Source organism: Choloepus didactylus, chromosome 2 (assembly GCF_015220235.1).
Source record: "Choloepus didactylus isolate mChoDid1 chromosome 2, mChoDid1.pri, whole genome shotgun sequence".
NCBI classification, from domain to species: domain Eukaryota; kingdom Metazoa; phylum Chordata; class Mammalia; order Pilosa; family Megalonychidae; genus Choloepus; species Choloepus didactylus.
In genome coordinates, this window is record NC_051308.1 from 34,871,523 (window position 1) to 34,888,457 (window position 16,935).

General features: G+C 36.5%; 1 protein-coding gene across 1 annotated transcript in view; it reads right to left on the bottom strand.

The window, feature by feature from the left end:
- Positions 1 to 16,682, bottom strand: part of DNAH14 (dynein axonemal heavy chain 14) — a 426,387-nt gene extending 409,705 nt beyond the window's left edge. Inside the window, exons 1-3 of the mRNA XM_037805786.1 lie at positions 16,499 to 16,682; positions 9,927 to 10,052; positions 4,721 to 4,725 (exon numbers count right to left, since the gene is read on the bottom strand). Of these exons, the coding sequence (XP_037661714.1) occupies positions 4,721 to 4,725; positions 9,927 to 10,052; positions 16,499 to 16,682 (315 nt within the window). The remainder of the gene's footprint in view (positions 1 to 4,720; positions 4,726 to 9,926; positions 10,053 to 16,498) is intronic.
- Positions 16,683 to 16,935: the final 253 nt, after the last annotated feature.

Sequence of the window (16,935 nt, forward strand, 5' to 3'; positions counted from 1 at the left end):
GCAACATTCTAAATGTGATTAATCCCACTAATGAAATGCTAGGGAGGGGTTGGAATGGGAAGATTTAGGCTGTATATATGTTTCCACAATTGAAAAAAAAAAAAAAAAAGTCTAAATAGATAATGACAATTAAATGCCAAAGATGATCCTGGATGGGATCTGAGGATGGAGGAGAGGAGGCTCAAAGGGACACAGTTGGGATATAAGAAAAAAAAAAAATCAATGTTGAATTTCTTGAACTTCTTAGCTGTGCTTAATGGGACTGCAGAAAAGAATGTTCTTGTTCATGGGAAATGTATATGTGAATTATATTGTTTGTTCAAGGATGTGTGCAGCTTGCTCTCATATGTTCAGAAGAGAGAGCAATAGATGATGGATGATAGGGAAGGAGGGAGGGAGGGAGGGAAAGAAAGAAATGGTGGTGTGACAGGATGTTCAAGTTGGTGGATCGGGGTATCGGAGGAGGGGGTCACTGTATGCTGGAGTTCTGAGAATGGGGTTTGTATTGTTTTTGCAACTGTTCCAGTAAGTTTGAATTTATTTAAAAATAAAATTAAAACAAACAAACACACAAACAAAAAAAGACTGTAACTGTGTAACAAAATAAACCCCTTTATAAAAGCCATTCCATTTCCGGTGTTTTGCATTCCAGCAGCATTAGCAAACTAGAACAGTCACTAAACAAGTAAATCACTGCAGAACTCAACAACCAACACCAGCAATACCTGGGGAAAATGGAGAACATGATTTCCAGAGTAACCACACATTCCAAATAAACAAAAACTAACAGACTTTATCACTACTGGACCTGATCTATAAGAAATGCTAAAGGTGGTCCTTCAGACAGAAACAAAAGACATTAGACAGTAATTCGAAGCCATGAAAAGAAGTAAAGATCTCTAGTACAGGGAAATACATTTGTAAAAACATTTATTTTACTTGTGTTTTGTAACTCCTCTTTTTGTTTCCTATAAGATTTAAAAGTCAATTTAAAATTGCATAAAATAATAATTAAAAATCTGTGTTAATGGGCACACAATATATAAAAATGCATTTGTGACAATAACAATAAAGAGGGAATGAAGCTGAATGGAAGCAGAGTTAATGTATTCTATTGAAGGTAGGTTGGCATCAAGCTACATTGTTATAAATTTAGGATGCACACTGTAATCTCAAAGGTAACCACTAATACAATTACGAAAAAATATAAGAAATGGAAGGAATCAAATAGGTACACTAGAAAACTCAAACACAAAAGAAGGCAGTATTGGCAGAATTGAGAAACAAACCCTTTCATGACAAAAAGAATCATCAAACCAGGAATAGAAGACATTATGGTTTGAACTGTGTCTCCCCCAAAATACATGTTCAAGTCCTAACCTCTGGTCTTGTGAATGTGACCTTATTTAGATATAGGAACATTGAACATATTATTAGTTAAGATGAGACCAAATTGGTTTAGGGTCAGCTGTAATTCAATATGACTGATGCTTACAAAGAGAGGAAATTGGACATTGAAAGACACAGAGAGAAGAGAATGTTGTGTGAAGATGGAGGCAAATGCATCTACAAGCCAAGGAACCTCTGGTGCCACCAGGAACCAGGAGAAAGGCAAGGAACAGATTCTTCCCTATAGCCTCTAGAGGGAGATGTTCCTGTCAACATCTTGATTTCAGACTTTGAGTCTCCAGAACTGTGAGACAATAAATTTCTGTTGAATTAAGCCACTCAGTTTGTGGTACTTTGTTACAGAAGCCCTAGGGCACTAAGACAGAAGGGAACTTCCTTAACATGATGAAAGGCATTTACTAAAAACCCATAGCTAACATCATACTCAATGGTGAGGGACAACTCATTCTTCCTAAGATCATGATCAAGATAAGAATGCCCACTTTCAACACACTTTTGAAGACTGTACTGGAAGTCCAATCCAGAGCAATTAAGCAAGAAAAAGAAATGGCATCCAAATTTGAAAGGAAGAAGTAAAACTATCTCTACTTGCAGGTGACATGATTCACTATAAAGAAAATACTAAAGAAATCTCAAAAAAACACTAGACCAATAAATGAATTCAGCAAAGTTGTGGGAAACAAGTTCAACACACAAAAATCAGTTGTGTTTCTATACACCAGCGATGAACAATCTAAAAAGGAAATCAAGAAAACAATTCTGTTTACAATAACATCCAAAAGAATAAAAGAATAAAATATTTAGGAATAAATTTAACCAAAGAAGCAAAAGACTTGTACACTAAAAACTATGAAACTCTACAGAAAGAATTTCAAGAAAACCTAATTAAATGGAAAGATACCCCTTGTTTATGGATTGAAGACTTAATACTGTTAGTATGGCACTACTACCCAAGCAAACTACAGATTCAGTGCAATCCCTATCAATATCCCAACAGCAATTTTTACAGAAATGGAACTACCCAAGCAATCTACAGATTCAGTACAATCCCTATCAATATCCCAACAGCAATTTTTACAGAAATGGAAAAGCTGATACTAAAATTCATAAGCAGTTACAAGGGCCTATAATAGCCAAAACAATACTGAGGAAGAAAAAAACAGAAGTTGGAGGACCCACACTTCCCAATTTGAAAACTCATTACAAAGGTAAAGTAATCAAGACAGTGTTACTGGCTTAAGGACACACATACAGACCAAAAGAATGCAATTAAAAGCCCCAAAATACACCCACATATCTATGGTAAATTGATTTTTGACAAGGGTGCCAAGACCATGCAATGGGAATGAAATGTCTCTTTACAAATAGTGCTGGGACTACTGGATAGCCACATGCAGAAGATTGAAGTTGGGCCCCTACCTCATACACTTTACAAAAATTAACTCAAAATGATTCACTGATTTAAATATGAGGACTAAAACCATAAAACTCTCAGAAGAGGTGACATTATCAACGTGGTGATGTAAACCACTACTGAAAACTCCTCTCCAGAAATTCAATGAAAAAAGGGACATTTCTGAATTGTTTGAAACTCTGGAGGAGGATATAGACTGGAGAAGAGCCCTGCAGATGCCAAGTTGAAGAAAGAGAAGAAATATCAGTTGTCATTTTTTTTTCTTTTTCTCTTTTTTTCTTTTTTCTCCTTTCCCTCTTTCTTTGTGGAAGAAATGGAAATGTCCTCACATAGATAGTGGTGAATGCATAAATATGTGATTAGAACAGGAACCTCTGATTGTTCACTTAGGAGATGTTCCCGTTTGCTAATGCTACTGTTATGCAAAATACCAGAAATGGATTAGCTTTTATAAAGGGGGTTTATTTGTTTACAAATTTATAGTCCAAAGGCCATAAAAGTGTCCAAACCAAGGCATAAACATGAGTATACCTTCACTGGAGAAAGGCCATTGGCATCCAGAAAACCTCTGTTGGCTGGGAAGGCACTTGGCTGGCGTCTGCTTGCTCCTAGGTTGTGTTTCAAAATGGTGTTCTCCAAAATGTCTCTTAAGGCTGCAGCACTGAGCTCCTTCTGTCCAAGATCTTACAGGGCTCCAGTGATTTAATTAAGACCCATGGTGAATGGATGGGGCCACACCTCCATGGAAATAACCCAATCAGAGTTATCACCTACATTTGGGTGGGTCACATCTCCATGGAAACAACTGAATCCAAAGGTTCCAAACTAATCAAGACTAAATATGTCTGCTCCCACAAGATTGCATCAAAGAACACGGCATTCTGGGGGACATAATACATCCAAACCAGCACAGGAGGGAATGTATGGTGTGTGAATAAAACTGTTTAAAAATAAAGAGGGGTGTAAGTGCTGGAGAAAATATGGAGAAAGGGATGTACCTAATCACCATTGGTGGGAAGTAGAATGCTGCAGCCCATGTGGAGGACACTGTGGTTGTTTCACAGGAAGCTAAGAATGGGGCTGTTATATGGTCCTACAACCCCATTATTATACTTGGAAGAACTGAAAAGAGGAATACTAATGGACATTTTCACAGTGGGTTTTATGGTGACAGTATTCATGATTCACAATGGATGGAGGTGGCCTAAGGGTATATCATTTGATGAACAGAATGGCAACAGTGGTGTATACATAGAATAGAATATTGAACCACTACAAGAAGGAATGGAGTGGAGTATGCACTTAGGTGAATGGACATTGAAGAGAGTATGTTGAGTGAAATAAACCAGAAATGAAAGGACAAACGTTATAATGTCTCACTAATATGAACTAACGTTAATGTGCAAACTCTAATTGAATCTGAGAGCATAGGTTATCAGAGGAAGCCTTATTGTAAAAGTTCCTAGATTGTAAGCTCTTACAGCAGTTACATCTATTTCTGAGTTGCAATGGTTATCTCTAAATTCTGAGATGCTGGGCTGTTTGTGTATAATCTGGTCAGTCCTTGGAACTTTGGGCATCTGTGTGACACCAGAGATTCAGAGCCAGAGTCCAGCAGCTATGAATGTTAGCATTACCCCACAGAGCAAATGTTGAGGTGTCTGAAAAAAAAGATCAGACTTCAATTAAAGCTATGAATGAAATGGACTTAGTTAGGACTAAGGTAAATTAAACCAAAGGGTAAAGGACGATATGGATGGTGTTTTCAAAACTTCAACTTCTGTGTGAGACCAAAGGAAGAGATGTTTATTAGGTGCAAAATCTATATATTTTGTAACACACTACATAATTTAACTAGTAAAGACAGTTTATTCAAACAACATATTTACATGGAACTTTGACTAGGGAGTGAAATCTGCTCGATTTATACAGGTTAGTGTGAGGCCTCAACACATGCCAGAGTAAACTAGACAGAGAATAAATATGTATTTGCAAAGCCCCCTTGAGGGGCTGGGGGAAAATGTGGAAATATTAAACTTCCACACCTGGGGAAATTACTTACATTCTCACAAGCACTGGGGACTACCAATTTAGAAAGCTGAGACCTTACTGCAAAGGAAAGACTAACCTACTTAAAATTGTGCCTAAGAGTCACCCCCAGAGATCCTCTTTTGTTGCGCAGATGTGGCCTCTCTCTCTCTAAACCCACTCAGCAGGTAAATTCACTGCCCCCACTGCTACATGGGACATGACTCCCAGGGGTGTAAATCTCTCTGGCAATGTGGGACATGACTCATGGGGATGAGCTTGGCCCTGGCATCGTGGGATTGAGAAAGCCTTCTTGGACCAACAGGGGGGAAGAGAAATGAAACAAAATAAAGTTTCAGTGATTGAGAGATTTCAAATGTAGTCGAGAGGTTGTCCTGGAGGTTATTCTTATGCATTATATAGATATCCATTTTTAGATTTTAGTGTTTTGGTATAGCTAGAAGGAAATACCTGAAATTGACGAACTGCAACCCAGTAGCCTTGATTCTTGAAGAGAACTGTACAACTATATAGCTTATATATAGTGTGACAATGTGATTGTGAAAATCTCGTGGCTCCCACTCCCTTTATCCAGTGTATGGACAGATGAGTAGAAAAATGAGGACAAAAAGTAAATGAATTATGGATAGGGATGAGGGGGTATGGGATATTTTGTTTGCTCTGTTTTACTTCAATTTTTATTCTTTTTTTGTAGCAATGAAAATATCCATAAATTGATTGTGGTGATGAAGGCACAACTATATAATGGTACTGTGAACAGCTGATTGTACACCATAGATTACTGTATGGTTTGTGAATGTATCTCAATAAAATTTGAATAAAAAAAAAAAACTCTTAGAAGAAAACAAAGCAGTAAATTTTCAAAACCTTATATTTGGAAATGGGTTCTTAGATATTGTGCCTGTTTGAATGTATTATGTCCCCCAAAACACCATTTTCTTTGATGTAATCTTGTGTGGGCAGACATATCAGTGTAGATTAGACTGTAATTCTTTGAGTGTTTCCATGGAGATGTGCCCCACCCACCTGTGGGTGATGACTTTGATTGGATAATTTCCGTGGAGGTGTTACCCACCCATTCAGGGTGGGTCTAAATTAAATCACTGGAGCCATATAAATGAGCTGACAAACAGAAGGAACTCAGTGCAGCTGTGAGTGACATTCTGAAGAGCAACTGAGAGTGACATTTTGAATAGAAGCTACAGCCAAGAGGGACACTTTGAAGAATGCAGGGAAGCTGAGAGAGGAGCTGAAGCTTACAGAGACATTTTGGAGACAGCCTTTGAAAGCAGACTTTTGCTCCGGAGAAGCTAAGAGAGGACAAATGCCCCAAGAGCAACAAAGAGTGACATTTTTGAGGAACTGTAGCCTAGAGAGGAATGTCCTGGGAGAAAGCCATTTTGAAACCAGAACTTTGGAGCAGACACCAGCCACGTGCCTTCCCAGCTAACAGACGTTTTCTGGACGCCATTGGCCATACTCCAGTGAAGGCACCCAATTGTTGATGCATTACCTTGGACACTTCATGGCCTTAAGACTGTAACTGTGTAACCAAATAAATTCCTTTTATAAAAGCCAGTCCACTTCCGGTGTTTTGCATTCTGGCAGCACTGGCAAACTAGAACAGATATGATACAAAAAGCATGACCAAAAAAAAGAAAAAATAGATAAATTGGACATGATCAAAATTAAAAACTTTTGTGCATCAAAGGCATTATCAAGAAAGTGAAAAGACAACATATAGAATAGGAGAACACATTTGGAATTTATATATCTGATAAGCACTTACCATGTCCAGAACATACAAAGAATCCTTACAACTCAACAATAAAAAGACAAACAATCCAATGTAAAAATAGTCAGAGGACTTGAATATACATTTCTGTTAAGAAAATAAACAAATTAGCAACAAGTAAATGAAAGTCTGTCCAACATCATTGGTCATTAAGGAAATGAAAGTCAAAGCACAGTGAGCTACCACTTCACACCTACTAGGAAGCTATAACAAACAAATCATAAAACAACAAGTGTTGGTGAATGTGCTGGTTTGAAGTTGTTATGTACTCCATAAAAAGCCATGTTCTCTTAATCCATCCTTGTGGGGCAGACCTATTGTTGGGTGGGACCTTTGATTAAGTTGTTTCCATGGAGATGTGACCCAGCCCATTCAAGGTTGGTCTTAATCCCCTTTCTGGAGTCCTCTATGAGAGGTTAAAAGACAGATGGAACTCAGCTCAGAGAAGCTAAGATAGAAACACCTAGAGACATTTTGGAGAGAGAGGGCCATAGTGAAAACAAAACTCAGAAGAGAAGGGCCAGCAGATGTCACCATGTGTCTTCCCATGTGGCAGAGGAACCCCAGATGCCAGTAGCCTTTCCTCAGAGGTTTCCTCCTCTTGATGCCTTAATTTGGACATTTTCAATGGCCTTAAACTATAAATTTGCAAACTAATAAATCCCCTTTGAAAAAGCCAATCATTCCTGATAAATTGCATTCCAGCAGGTTTAGCAAATGGAAACAGTGAGGATGTGGAACAAAATAGGAAACGTAATATTGCTTAATACATGATTGCTGGTGGAATAGTAAAATGGAGGAGCTGTTGTGAAAAAACTGTTTGGTGGTGCCTCAAAAGGTTAAACATAGAATTACCATATAAACCAGTAATTCCATCATGGGTGTATAACCAGAAAAATGAAAACATATGTCCACAGAGAAACTCATGCACGAATGTTTATAGCAGCCTCATTCATAATAGTCAAAAGGTGGCAACAACCCAAATGTCCATGAACATATGGATGGATAAACAAATCATGGTATACGCATACAATGGAATATGATTCAGCCCATAAAAAGGGATAAAGTACTGATACATCCTACATTGCCTGAACTGGATGAACATTAAAAACATTATGTAAGCAAAAGAGGCTAGATATAAAAGTTCACATATTGTCTGATTCCTTTTATATGATATATCTAGAATACACAAATCCATAGAGATATAGAAAGCAGATTAGTGATTTACCAAGGGAAAGGGGTAGAGAACAGAGAGTGATTGTTTAGTGGGTACAAGAGTATTTTTTTGAGGTGATGAAAAAGTTTTGAAATTAGAGAGAAGTGGTCGTTGTGCAGCATTGTGAATGCACTAAATACCACTGAATTGTGCACTTTAAAATAGTTAAATGTATGATATGTGAATTTCACCTCAATTTTTTAAAAAATGCATTTAAATTCTCTATTATAATAAAGCAATGTTCAATTACTATAGTTTTAAAGTTTGGATATAGTTTTACAGTTTTTTCATTTTTGTTTTTTGGTGGTGGCTGGAGTTGGTTGTCTTCTCCTTGAAGAATGCTATTTGCTTCTCAATTGTCCCAGCTCTTTATACTTCCTTACTTTGGTTTCTGATTTAATGTGTATGAGAAACCATAAACAGCAAGTGTAAAAATTACAAATAAAATAAAATAAATAAGCTCCAAGGAATGATTTCTGTAGTGAATGGGTTTTGTGACAGTTTTTTGGCTACTAGAACAAAAGTGCTTCTAAATTATGTTTCAGAAAATGAGTCTACCAGACACTTAATGTGAATACAATTACTCTAAAAGAATAATACTTGTAGTCAGACAATCCACTTATAGAAATAAAGGAATAATATGTTCTACTTAAACAATTTTTTTTCAATTAAAACCAAGTGGTGATTTTTCCCCCATATTCTCAATCCCTTCTTTACATCTGAATGAATCATACTTTGAGAGTCTAAGGATATTAAATTCACATACAGCTATGGGATGTTGGTTTTTTTTAAAACTACCATGCCTACTATCTGCCATCATGCCACATGCTTTATCTCATTTAATGTTAACCACTCTCCAGGGTAAATACTATTATCTCCATTTTAAGGTCAAAGAGACCTAAAGCTCAGAGAGATTAAGAACTTGCCCAAGGTCAGAAAGTGAGAGTATACATAGATTCAAAATTAATTACATACATTCTTTCCTTTACATTATGATGTCTCTGAATAATCATCAAAAGACCACTTACTGTAATGGAAAACAGTCTAGAGAAGGGTCAGCAAACTATGGCCATGGGCCAGGTGCTTGTTTTGAAAATAAAGTTTTATCAGAACAAAGTTTCACACCCATTTGTTTGTGTATCGTCTATCGGTGCTTTCAGGCTACAATGATTGAGTTGTGTGGTTGCAACAAAGATTATATGGTCTGCAAAGTAAAAAATATTTATTATCTGGCCCTTTACAGAAAAAGTTTGCAGGCCCCTGGTCTAAAAGAGAGGTTCTCAATGGATGAGCTTTATGCATCAAAATCACCTGGAATCCTGTTAAAATACAGTTGCTGAACCCCATCCTAAGAGTTTCTGATTCAGTGTATCTGGGTGGGAAAGAGAATATAAATTTCTAACAGATTCCAGGGTGATGCTGATGCAGCTCACCTGAGGACCATCCTTAGAGAATCCCTACTCTAGAGCTAGGAAGAAATTTATAGGCCTCAGTAGGTATACCTTAGTTTTTATCACCACCCTTTGGTCACAAGACCTTGGACAAAACAAATTTTCTCTGAAGAAAGAGGTTAATGGATAAGGAGAAAATGAAAAGATAAGGAAATATAGAGATCATAAAATATAAAAGCAGGTAGCAGGGAGTTAAGAGTGAGAAGAATAGGAAGTTACAAAATTACATTAGAATTTCTCTAAATCACCACATACTGACATACAGGAACAAAAAAGAATAGACTGAAATTTCAGTCAGATGATAGGCAGGACACAATCAGTCAGAGGAAGGGATGAGAGAGAACAGGCACACATACTTTGACATACTAAATACTTCCAATTTCTGTCTTATCTGTTCTCTCATTCTTTAAATAAGTGAAATGAAATGATGCAACATACATTTTACAGACATTCACCATGAAACGACTTTAATTTGATATTCACATGTCTGATTTTGATGTAATGTCTGTCATAAATGAAATAAATGAAATAAAGATTAAAATGTGAATATTGATTTTTATAGTAAAAAAACAGAATAAAATAGAATAATACCTTTAGTCTTCTGAATGGCATTTCCAAAACTTCTGCATTCCCAATTATGTTGTGGTAACTGAGTTTGCCAACCGAACTTTTCTCTTAGCCTAATAATATGTCTTACAGCATCATCATCCTTTGGTTCTGGTTTAGAAAATTTTTTAAAAATCCAATATAAGCATAAATATGGGAATCAAGAATAATGTACAATATTCCAAATATTTCTACACAGAGAAAACATTTAAATGGTAACATATTTAAAGTTTAAAAAAGACCATATAATTAGAGGAGAAAATACAGCTTAAAATTCAGTTTTAGTAGAAGCTGGAAAGAGGAAACAATAATCTATTTAGGAAAGATATCACAAAAGGCCTAACTCCACAATTACACAGTAGCTAGCAAGAAAAGAGAATAGGAAGAGGAGCCAGTTATATAAGGCTTTTCTTAATAAAGGTCTAAACTGGGGTGGAGACAATAGGATGAGAAAAAAAAGGATGACTACGTGAGATGGAAATATTTTTCCTAAGGATACTAATCCAATAGATACCTTTCAGACCTTATCTTTCTTGATCTCTTAACAGCAAATGATTCTCTCTTTCATGAAACATTCTCTTTTCTTGGCTTTTATCCACCATGCTCTACAGGTTGTCCTATTGTCTCAACCCCTCAAACTTCTTTTCTTGGGAGAAGCATACAGAATAACATGCTGGTAGAACCATCAATACAAAGAAGTTGTCCTAGATTTCCAACCCTTTTGAGATCACAAACAACTCTGACTCAAACAGCTTCTTTGCTGAGGATTAAACGAGAGCTGAGCTATTGTATAAAATAATACCAACATTAGTGTGAGGCACTTCCACGATTCTGAAAGTGAGGATCTCCATTTTAAGGTTAGAGACCTTAGAGAGTGGTTAGAATTAAATGAGATAAAGCATGTGGCATGACGGCAGATAGTACGCATGGTAGTTTTAAAAAAAAAAACAAATTTTGTGCCCTAGTCACCTCACTTGCCTCACCCTAGTTTAGGCCTTTGCCAACTCCTTAAACTTGAAAGTAAATTTAAAACACTTAATTGAAAAGAAAGGTATAAAAAAGAGGAGGTGAAGTACTGAAAATTAGCACAGAGAAAGGATAACTAATGTTATACATATATCCAGATCTAAAAGCATATTATGTACCTACAGAAATTATGGTGCAGTGTTGACATAGCAAACAAAAATGAATCAGTAGATCAGAATATATACTGGAAATATAACCATATATAAAAGAGAGAATTTAGTAAGTGAAAAAGGGATTAATTTAAATTAATAGATGAAAGATTAACTATTCAATAAATCATAGAGAGAAAGTGGTTAGCCATTAAGAAAAACATGCAAATATACAGTTATATACATACTTTATACCATTCACAAACATAAATTACAGATGCATTAGAGAAGTAAATATGGAAAAACAAAATTATACAACTATTAGAAGAAAATATGAGAGAATATATTTATAAACCTGGGGTAAGGAAGGCTTCCTAAACAAGAATCAAAACATGTTAAAAGAAAAACTATAATAAATTTGACTTCATCAAACTTAACACCTTATATACAATAAAAACCCACCATCAACAAAATTAAAATATAATGGACAAGGCTTGGGCAAGATGGTGGCATGGAGAGGAGTGAAAGCTAAGTAGTCCCCCTGGAACAACTAAAAACAATCAGAAACAACTAGCAAATAATCCAGAATAACTGGGGGGGGACAAACAAGACTGTCCACTCATCATACACCAACCTGAATTGGGAGGGATGCCCAAGATCACAGCATAAAATCTGTAAGTAAAACCTGCGGATCCAAGTCACGAGACCCCTCCCCCATAGCCCGAGCTGCAAAGCCTCGTGGTGCCAGAGAGAAGCTCTCTCCCAGCAAGCGAATATAGTTCAGCTGAGCTCCAACTGGGGTTTTAAGTAGCGAGTGTGAACTGCTCACTACAGATACGAATCCCCAAAAAACAGACAGAGGCTTTGGGTGATGACTGAACTTGGAGAGCCGGAGGGTTGCCTTGGACTAGGTCTGAAGGGGACTGTTTCTTTTTTGGCTCAGTGGAGAAAGCCCCAGTCATTTTCAGTTTCCAGGGCTGTGACTCAGAGAAGGGTGGAGACAGCACAAGCAGAGAGAGAGACCACTGAAATGCTAATGACCTCGCCCTAGGGGGTCTATCTTCTCTAGGAGGAAAGGAGTGGGGCCCTTTCCATTCAGAACCAGACCCCAGAGCCTGGGGGAACACGGCCATACCTCCTAACACCAGTCAAGAATTATAGGCTAACAGGCATCACCTGCTGGGCAGAAAAGCACAGTGACCTGAGGCATCACAGGGTGGAACAATTTTCTAAGATACACCCTCAGGGAAACCAGATACTGAATATTTCTTCCCTCTGGGACCTGAGCCTGTTCTGGTCTGGGAAACCCTGATTTGGATAACCAAGGAAACCATGCCTAGACAACAGAAAGTTACAGCCTACACTAAAAAAAACAAAGTTATGGCCCAGTCAAAGGAACAAACGTACACTTCAACTGAGATACAGGAATCGAAACAACTAACGATAAATCAATTCAAAAAGTTTAGAGAAGATATTGCAAAAGAGATAGAGGCTGTAAAGAAAACACTGGGCATACATAAGGCAGAAATCAAAAGTTCAAAAAACAACTAGTAGAATCTATGGAAATGAAAGGCACAACACAAGAGATGAAAGACACAATGGAAACATACAACAGCAGATCTCAAGAGGCAGAAGAAAATACTCAGGAACTGGAGAACAAAACACCTGAAAGCCTACATGCAAAGGAGCAGATGGAAAAAAGAATGAAAAAATATGAGCAACGTCTCCAGGAACTTAAAGATGAAACAAAGTACAATAATGTAAGTATCATTGGTGTCCCAGAAGGAGAAGAGAAGGGAAAAGGGGCAGAAGCAATAATAGAGGAAATAATTAATGAAAATTTCCCATCTCTTATGAAAGAAATAAAATTACAGCTCCAAGAAGCGCAGCATACTTCAAACAGAAGAGATCTGAATAGGCCTACGCCAAGACACTTAATAATCAGATTATCAAATGTCAAAGACAAAGAGAGAATCCTGAAAGCAGCAAGAGAAAAGCAATCCATTACATACAAAGGAAGCTTAATAAGACTATGTGCGGATCTCTCAGCAGAAACCATGGAGGCAAGAAGGAAGTGGTGTGATATATTTAAGATACTGAAAGAGAAAAACCGCCAACCAAGAATCCTATATCCAGCAAAGCTGTCCTTCAAATATGAGGGAGAGCTCAAAATATTTTCTGACAAACAGACAATGAGAGACTTTGTGAACAAGATACCCGCCCTACAGGAAATACTAAAAGGAGCACTACAGAGTGATAGAAGACAGGAGTGTGTGGTTTGGAACACAATTTTGGGAGACGGTAGCACAGCAATGTAAGTATACTGAACAAAGATAACTATGAATATGGTTGAGAGAGGAAGGTTGGGAGCATGTGAGACACCAGAAGAAAGGAGGAAAGATAAAGACTGGGACTGTGTAACTTGATGAAATCTAGAGTGTTCAACAATTGTGATAAAATGTACAAATATGTTCTTTTACAAGGGAGAACAAGCAAATGTCAACCTTGCAAGGTGTTAAAAATGGGGAGGCATTGGGGGAGGGATGCAATCAACATAAACTAGAGACTGTAACTGATAGAATCATTGTATCATGCTTCCTTTAATGTAACAAAGGTGATATACCAAGGTAAATGCAGATAAGAGGGGGGGATAGGGGAGGCATGTTAGACACTTGACATTGGTGGTATTGTCTGATTCTTTACTCTACTTTGATTTAAGGTTATTTTTCCTTTTGCTGCTTCCTAGCTGTCATTTTTTTTCCTCTTTCTTTTGCCTCTCTACCTTCTTTGACTCTCCCTCCTGCCTTGTGGAAGAAACGTAGATGCCTTTATATAGATAGTGGTGAAGGTGGTGAACACACAAATATATGACCATACAGAGAACCATTCATTATTTACTTAAGATGGAATGTATGGTGAGTGAACAAAACCATATTAAAAAAAAAATGGGTTGATGACAAAACCTCGAGGGCAATATACTGGTGAAATAAGCCAGACACATAAGGACAATTATTGCAGGGTCTCACTGATAGGAACTAATTATAATATGTAAACTCATAGACATGAAATATAAGGTACCAAGATATAGGACGAGGCTTAAGAATGGGGAGCGGTTGCTTAATATGAGCAGAATGTTCAACTAGGATGAACTTAAATGTTTGGAAATGAACAGACCTGTCGGTAGCAAGATGTGAGAATAACTAACAGTGCCGAATGGTGTGTGAATGAGGTGGAAAGGGGAAGCTCAGAGTCATATATGTCACCAGTTAGAGGTCAAAAGATGGGAATGTATAAAACTGAATCCTATGGTGGGCAATGTCCATGATCAACTGTACAAATACTAGAATCACTTCCATGAACCAGAACAAATGTATCACAATACAATTAGAAGTTAATAATAGAAGGGCATATAGGGAAGAAATATATACCTATTGCAAACTATATACTACAGTTAGTAGTATTTCAAAATTTTTTCATAAACGGTAACAAATGTACTATACCAACACTACAAGTCAACAATTGAGGGGGGTTGGTTAGGGATAGGGGAGGATTCGAGTTTCCTTTTCTTTTTTTTCTTTTTTCATCTTTCACTTTATGTCTTGTCTAGAGTAATGAAAAGTTTCTAAAAACTGAACAAAAATTAAGTGTGGTGATTGATGCACAGCTGTATGAGGGTACCCAAGGGCAAGTGATTGTACAATTTGGATCTCTGGATAATTGTATGGTATCTGAACAATCCCAATAAAAATTTAAAAGGGAAAAAAAAATTTTTTTTTAAATATAATGGACAAATTTGGATAAAATATTTACAACCCATATAAGAGATGAGAGATTAATACACCAAATATTTAAAGAATTCTTATCAAACAATAAGAAGCAAATAATCCAATAAGATGATGAGAAAACAATTTACAGGAAAAGAAAAATGACCAGTAGACATATGAAACACATCCAACCTCCTTAGTAAGCAAAGTATTGCAAATTAAAACAACAATGAAAAACATTTCACCCATCAGACTGGCAAAATTAAAAGCTGGAAAATATCAACTGGTGGCAGGATATTCCTTTTATGCAATGTTGGCAGAAGTATAAACGAGTACATCCATTTTTAAGAGCAACTGGACACTGTCACTTCTACTATTTTCTATTTGGTAGAATTGAGTCACTGAGTCCAGCCCTCACTAAAAGGAAGGATTGTCAAAGAATTTGTGGGAAAATTTTTTAAACTACCACAATGGATAAATTTAAATATACTAAAAGTGTAAAACCATAAATGGAAAAGGTCATCAATTTCAGGATAGTAGTTACCTGACCCTAACTGTAACCTCTGAGAAAAGAGAACAAGAAAAGGAAAAGGTGGCAGGGAGTGTTTAACATTTTACTTCTGTATTTGTTTTCTGTTGCTATGTAACAGATTATCACAAACTTAGGAGTGTAAAACAACACAGATTTATTATATCACAGTCTCTGTGGATCAAGGATCTGGGTATGGCTTAACTGGGTCCCCTGCTTAAAGTCTCAAAGGCTACAATCAAGGTGTGGCCTGGGGCTGGATTCTCATCTGGAGGTTTATTGGGAAAGGATCTGCTTCCGATTTTCAGGGTTGTTAAAAGAATTCATTTCCATGTGGCTGTAAGGCTCACAGCAGCTTTCTTCTTCAGGAAGAAGGAGTGACAATACATCATCTTTGCCATATTCTATTAGTTAGATGCAGTCATAGGTTCCACCCACACTGAAGGGGAGGAGATAATACAAGGGTAGTAACACCAGGAGGCAGGGACCTTAGAGGCCACCTTAAAGTCTATTAGAACGATGCAAGTATGTGATAACTGAGGCATTTACAAGTTGAGGGATCTTCTTTGAGAAAAAGAAAAGCCTGTGTAAGTGAGGGGCCCTAAAGCTTAAGATTATATAGCTTTATGATAAATCCACTTCTGAATCATAGTATTTCAATCAAAAATAAAATTTCCTTTGTCCTATGAAAAGTGAAAAATTAATACAAATAAGAATTTCAGATTTAGAGAAACAACAAACTGGAAAATAGTAGTGGAGGAAAATTTGTTTAAATGAGTTATTTATTTGGGGATTTAAACTCTATATCAGACAAAGATACAAAATTGTGAAATGAAATGATACTATCAAGTTTTTCTACAAGTATAAAACAAAACCTTACTACTTTATCTTATTCATAGCTCCATAACTATCAGTTACTGTTTTCAATTAGTGACATAGTCATCAAAGAATCTTTGTCAGTTTTTAATCCAATGATATTTTAGATATTCGAAAAGAATAAGAGAGTATTTTAACAATTCTTTAAGTAACCAAACACATAAAATTCAGTAAGACTGTTTCTTCTAAAATCTGTGTCCAACATAAGCACATAAAACCAAAGAATAATTTGAAAGTGTCTTTGAAACAAGCTAGATCAGTGATACTACATACCTGTTCTATCATATGACACGTGCCTGGTTTTCTTAACTTTTGGACAAGAATAAGTTTGATCCTTTTTTTCAATTAATTTCTTCTTCTTCTTAAGGGAAACTGGTTCTGGAGCAACAATTTGTTGTTGAGTTATACTTTCTTGAAGGTAATCTGAAAAGAAAACCTTCATTAACTGAATAATCATTATCTGAATATACCAAGCAATGCAGTTAACCATTATATAAAGCAGTATAAGACAGTGGTTAACAGCAGGTACTCTGAGTCAAACACCTGGATTCCAATCTCCTACAAGTCACTCACAATTCTGTGATTTATTTGGTAAATTATATATCTGCCTTATTTTCCTCACCTTTAAAAAGAGGATTATAATAACCTTATAGGTTTGTTACAAGGATTAAATTAGTTAATATATTTAAAACACAGAGTAAGTGCTTACT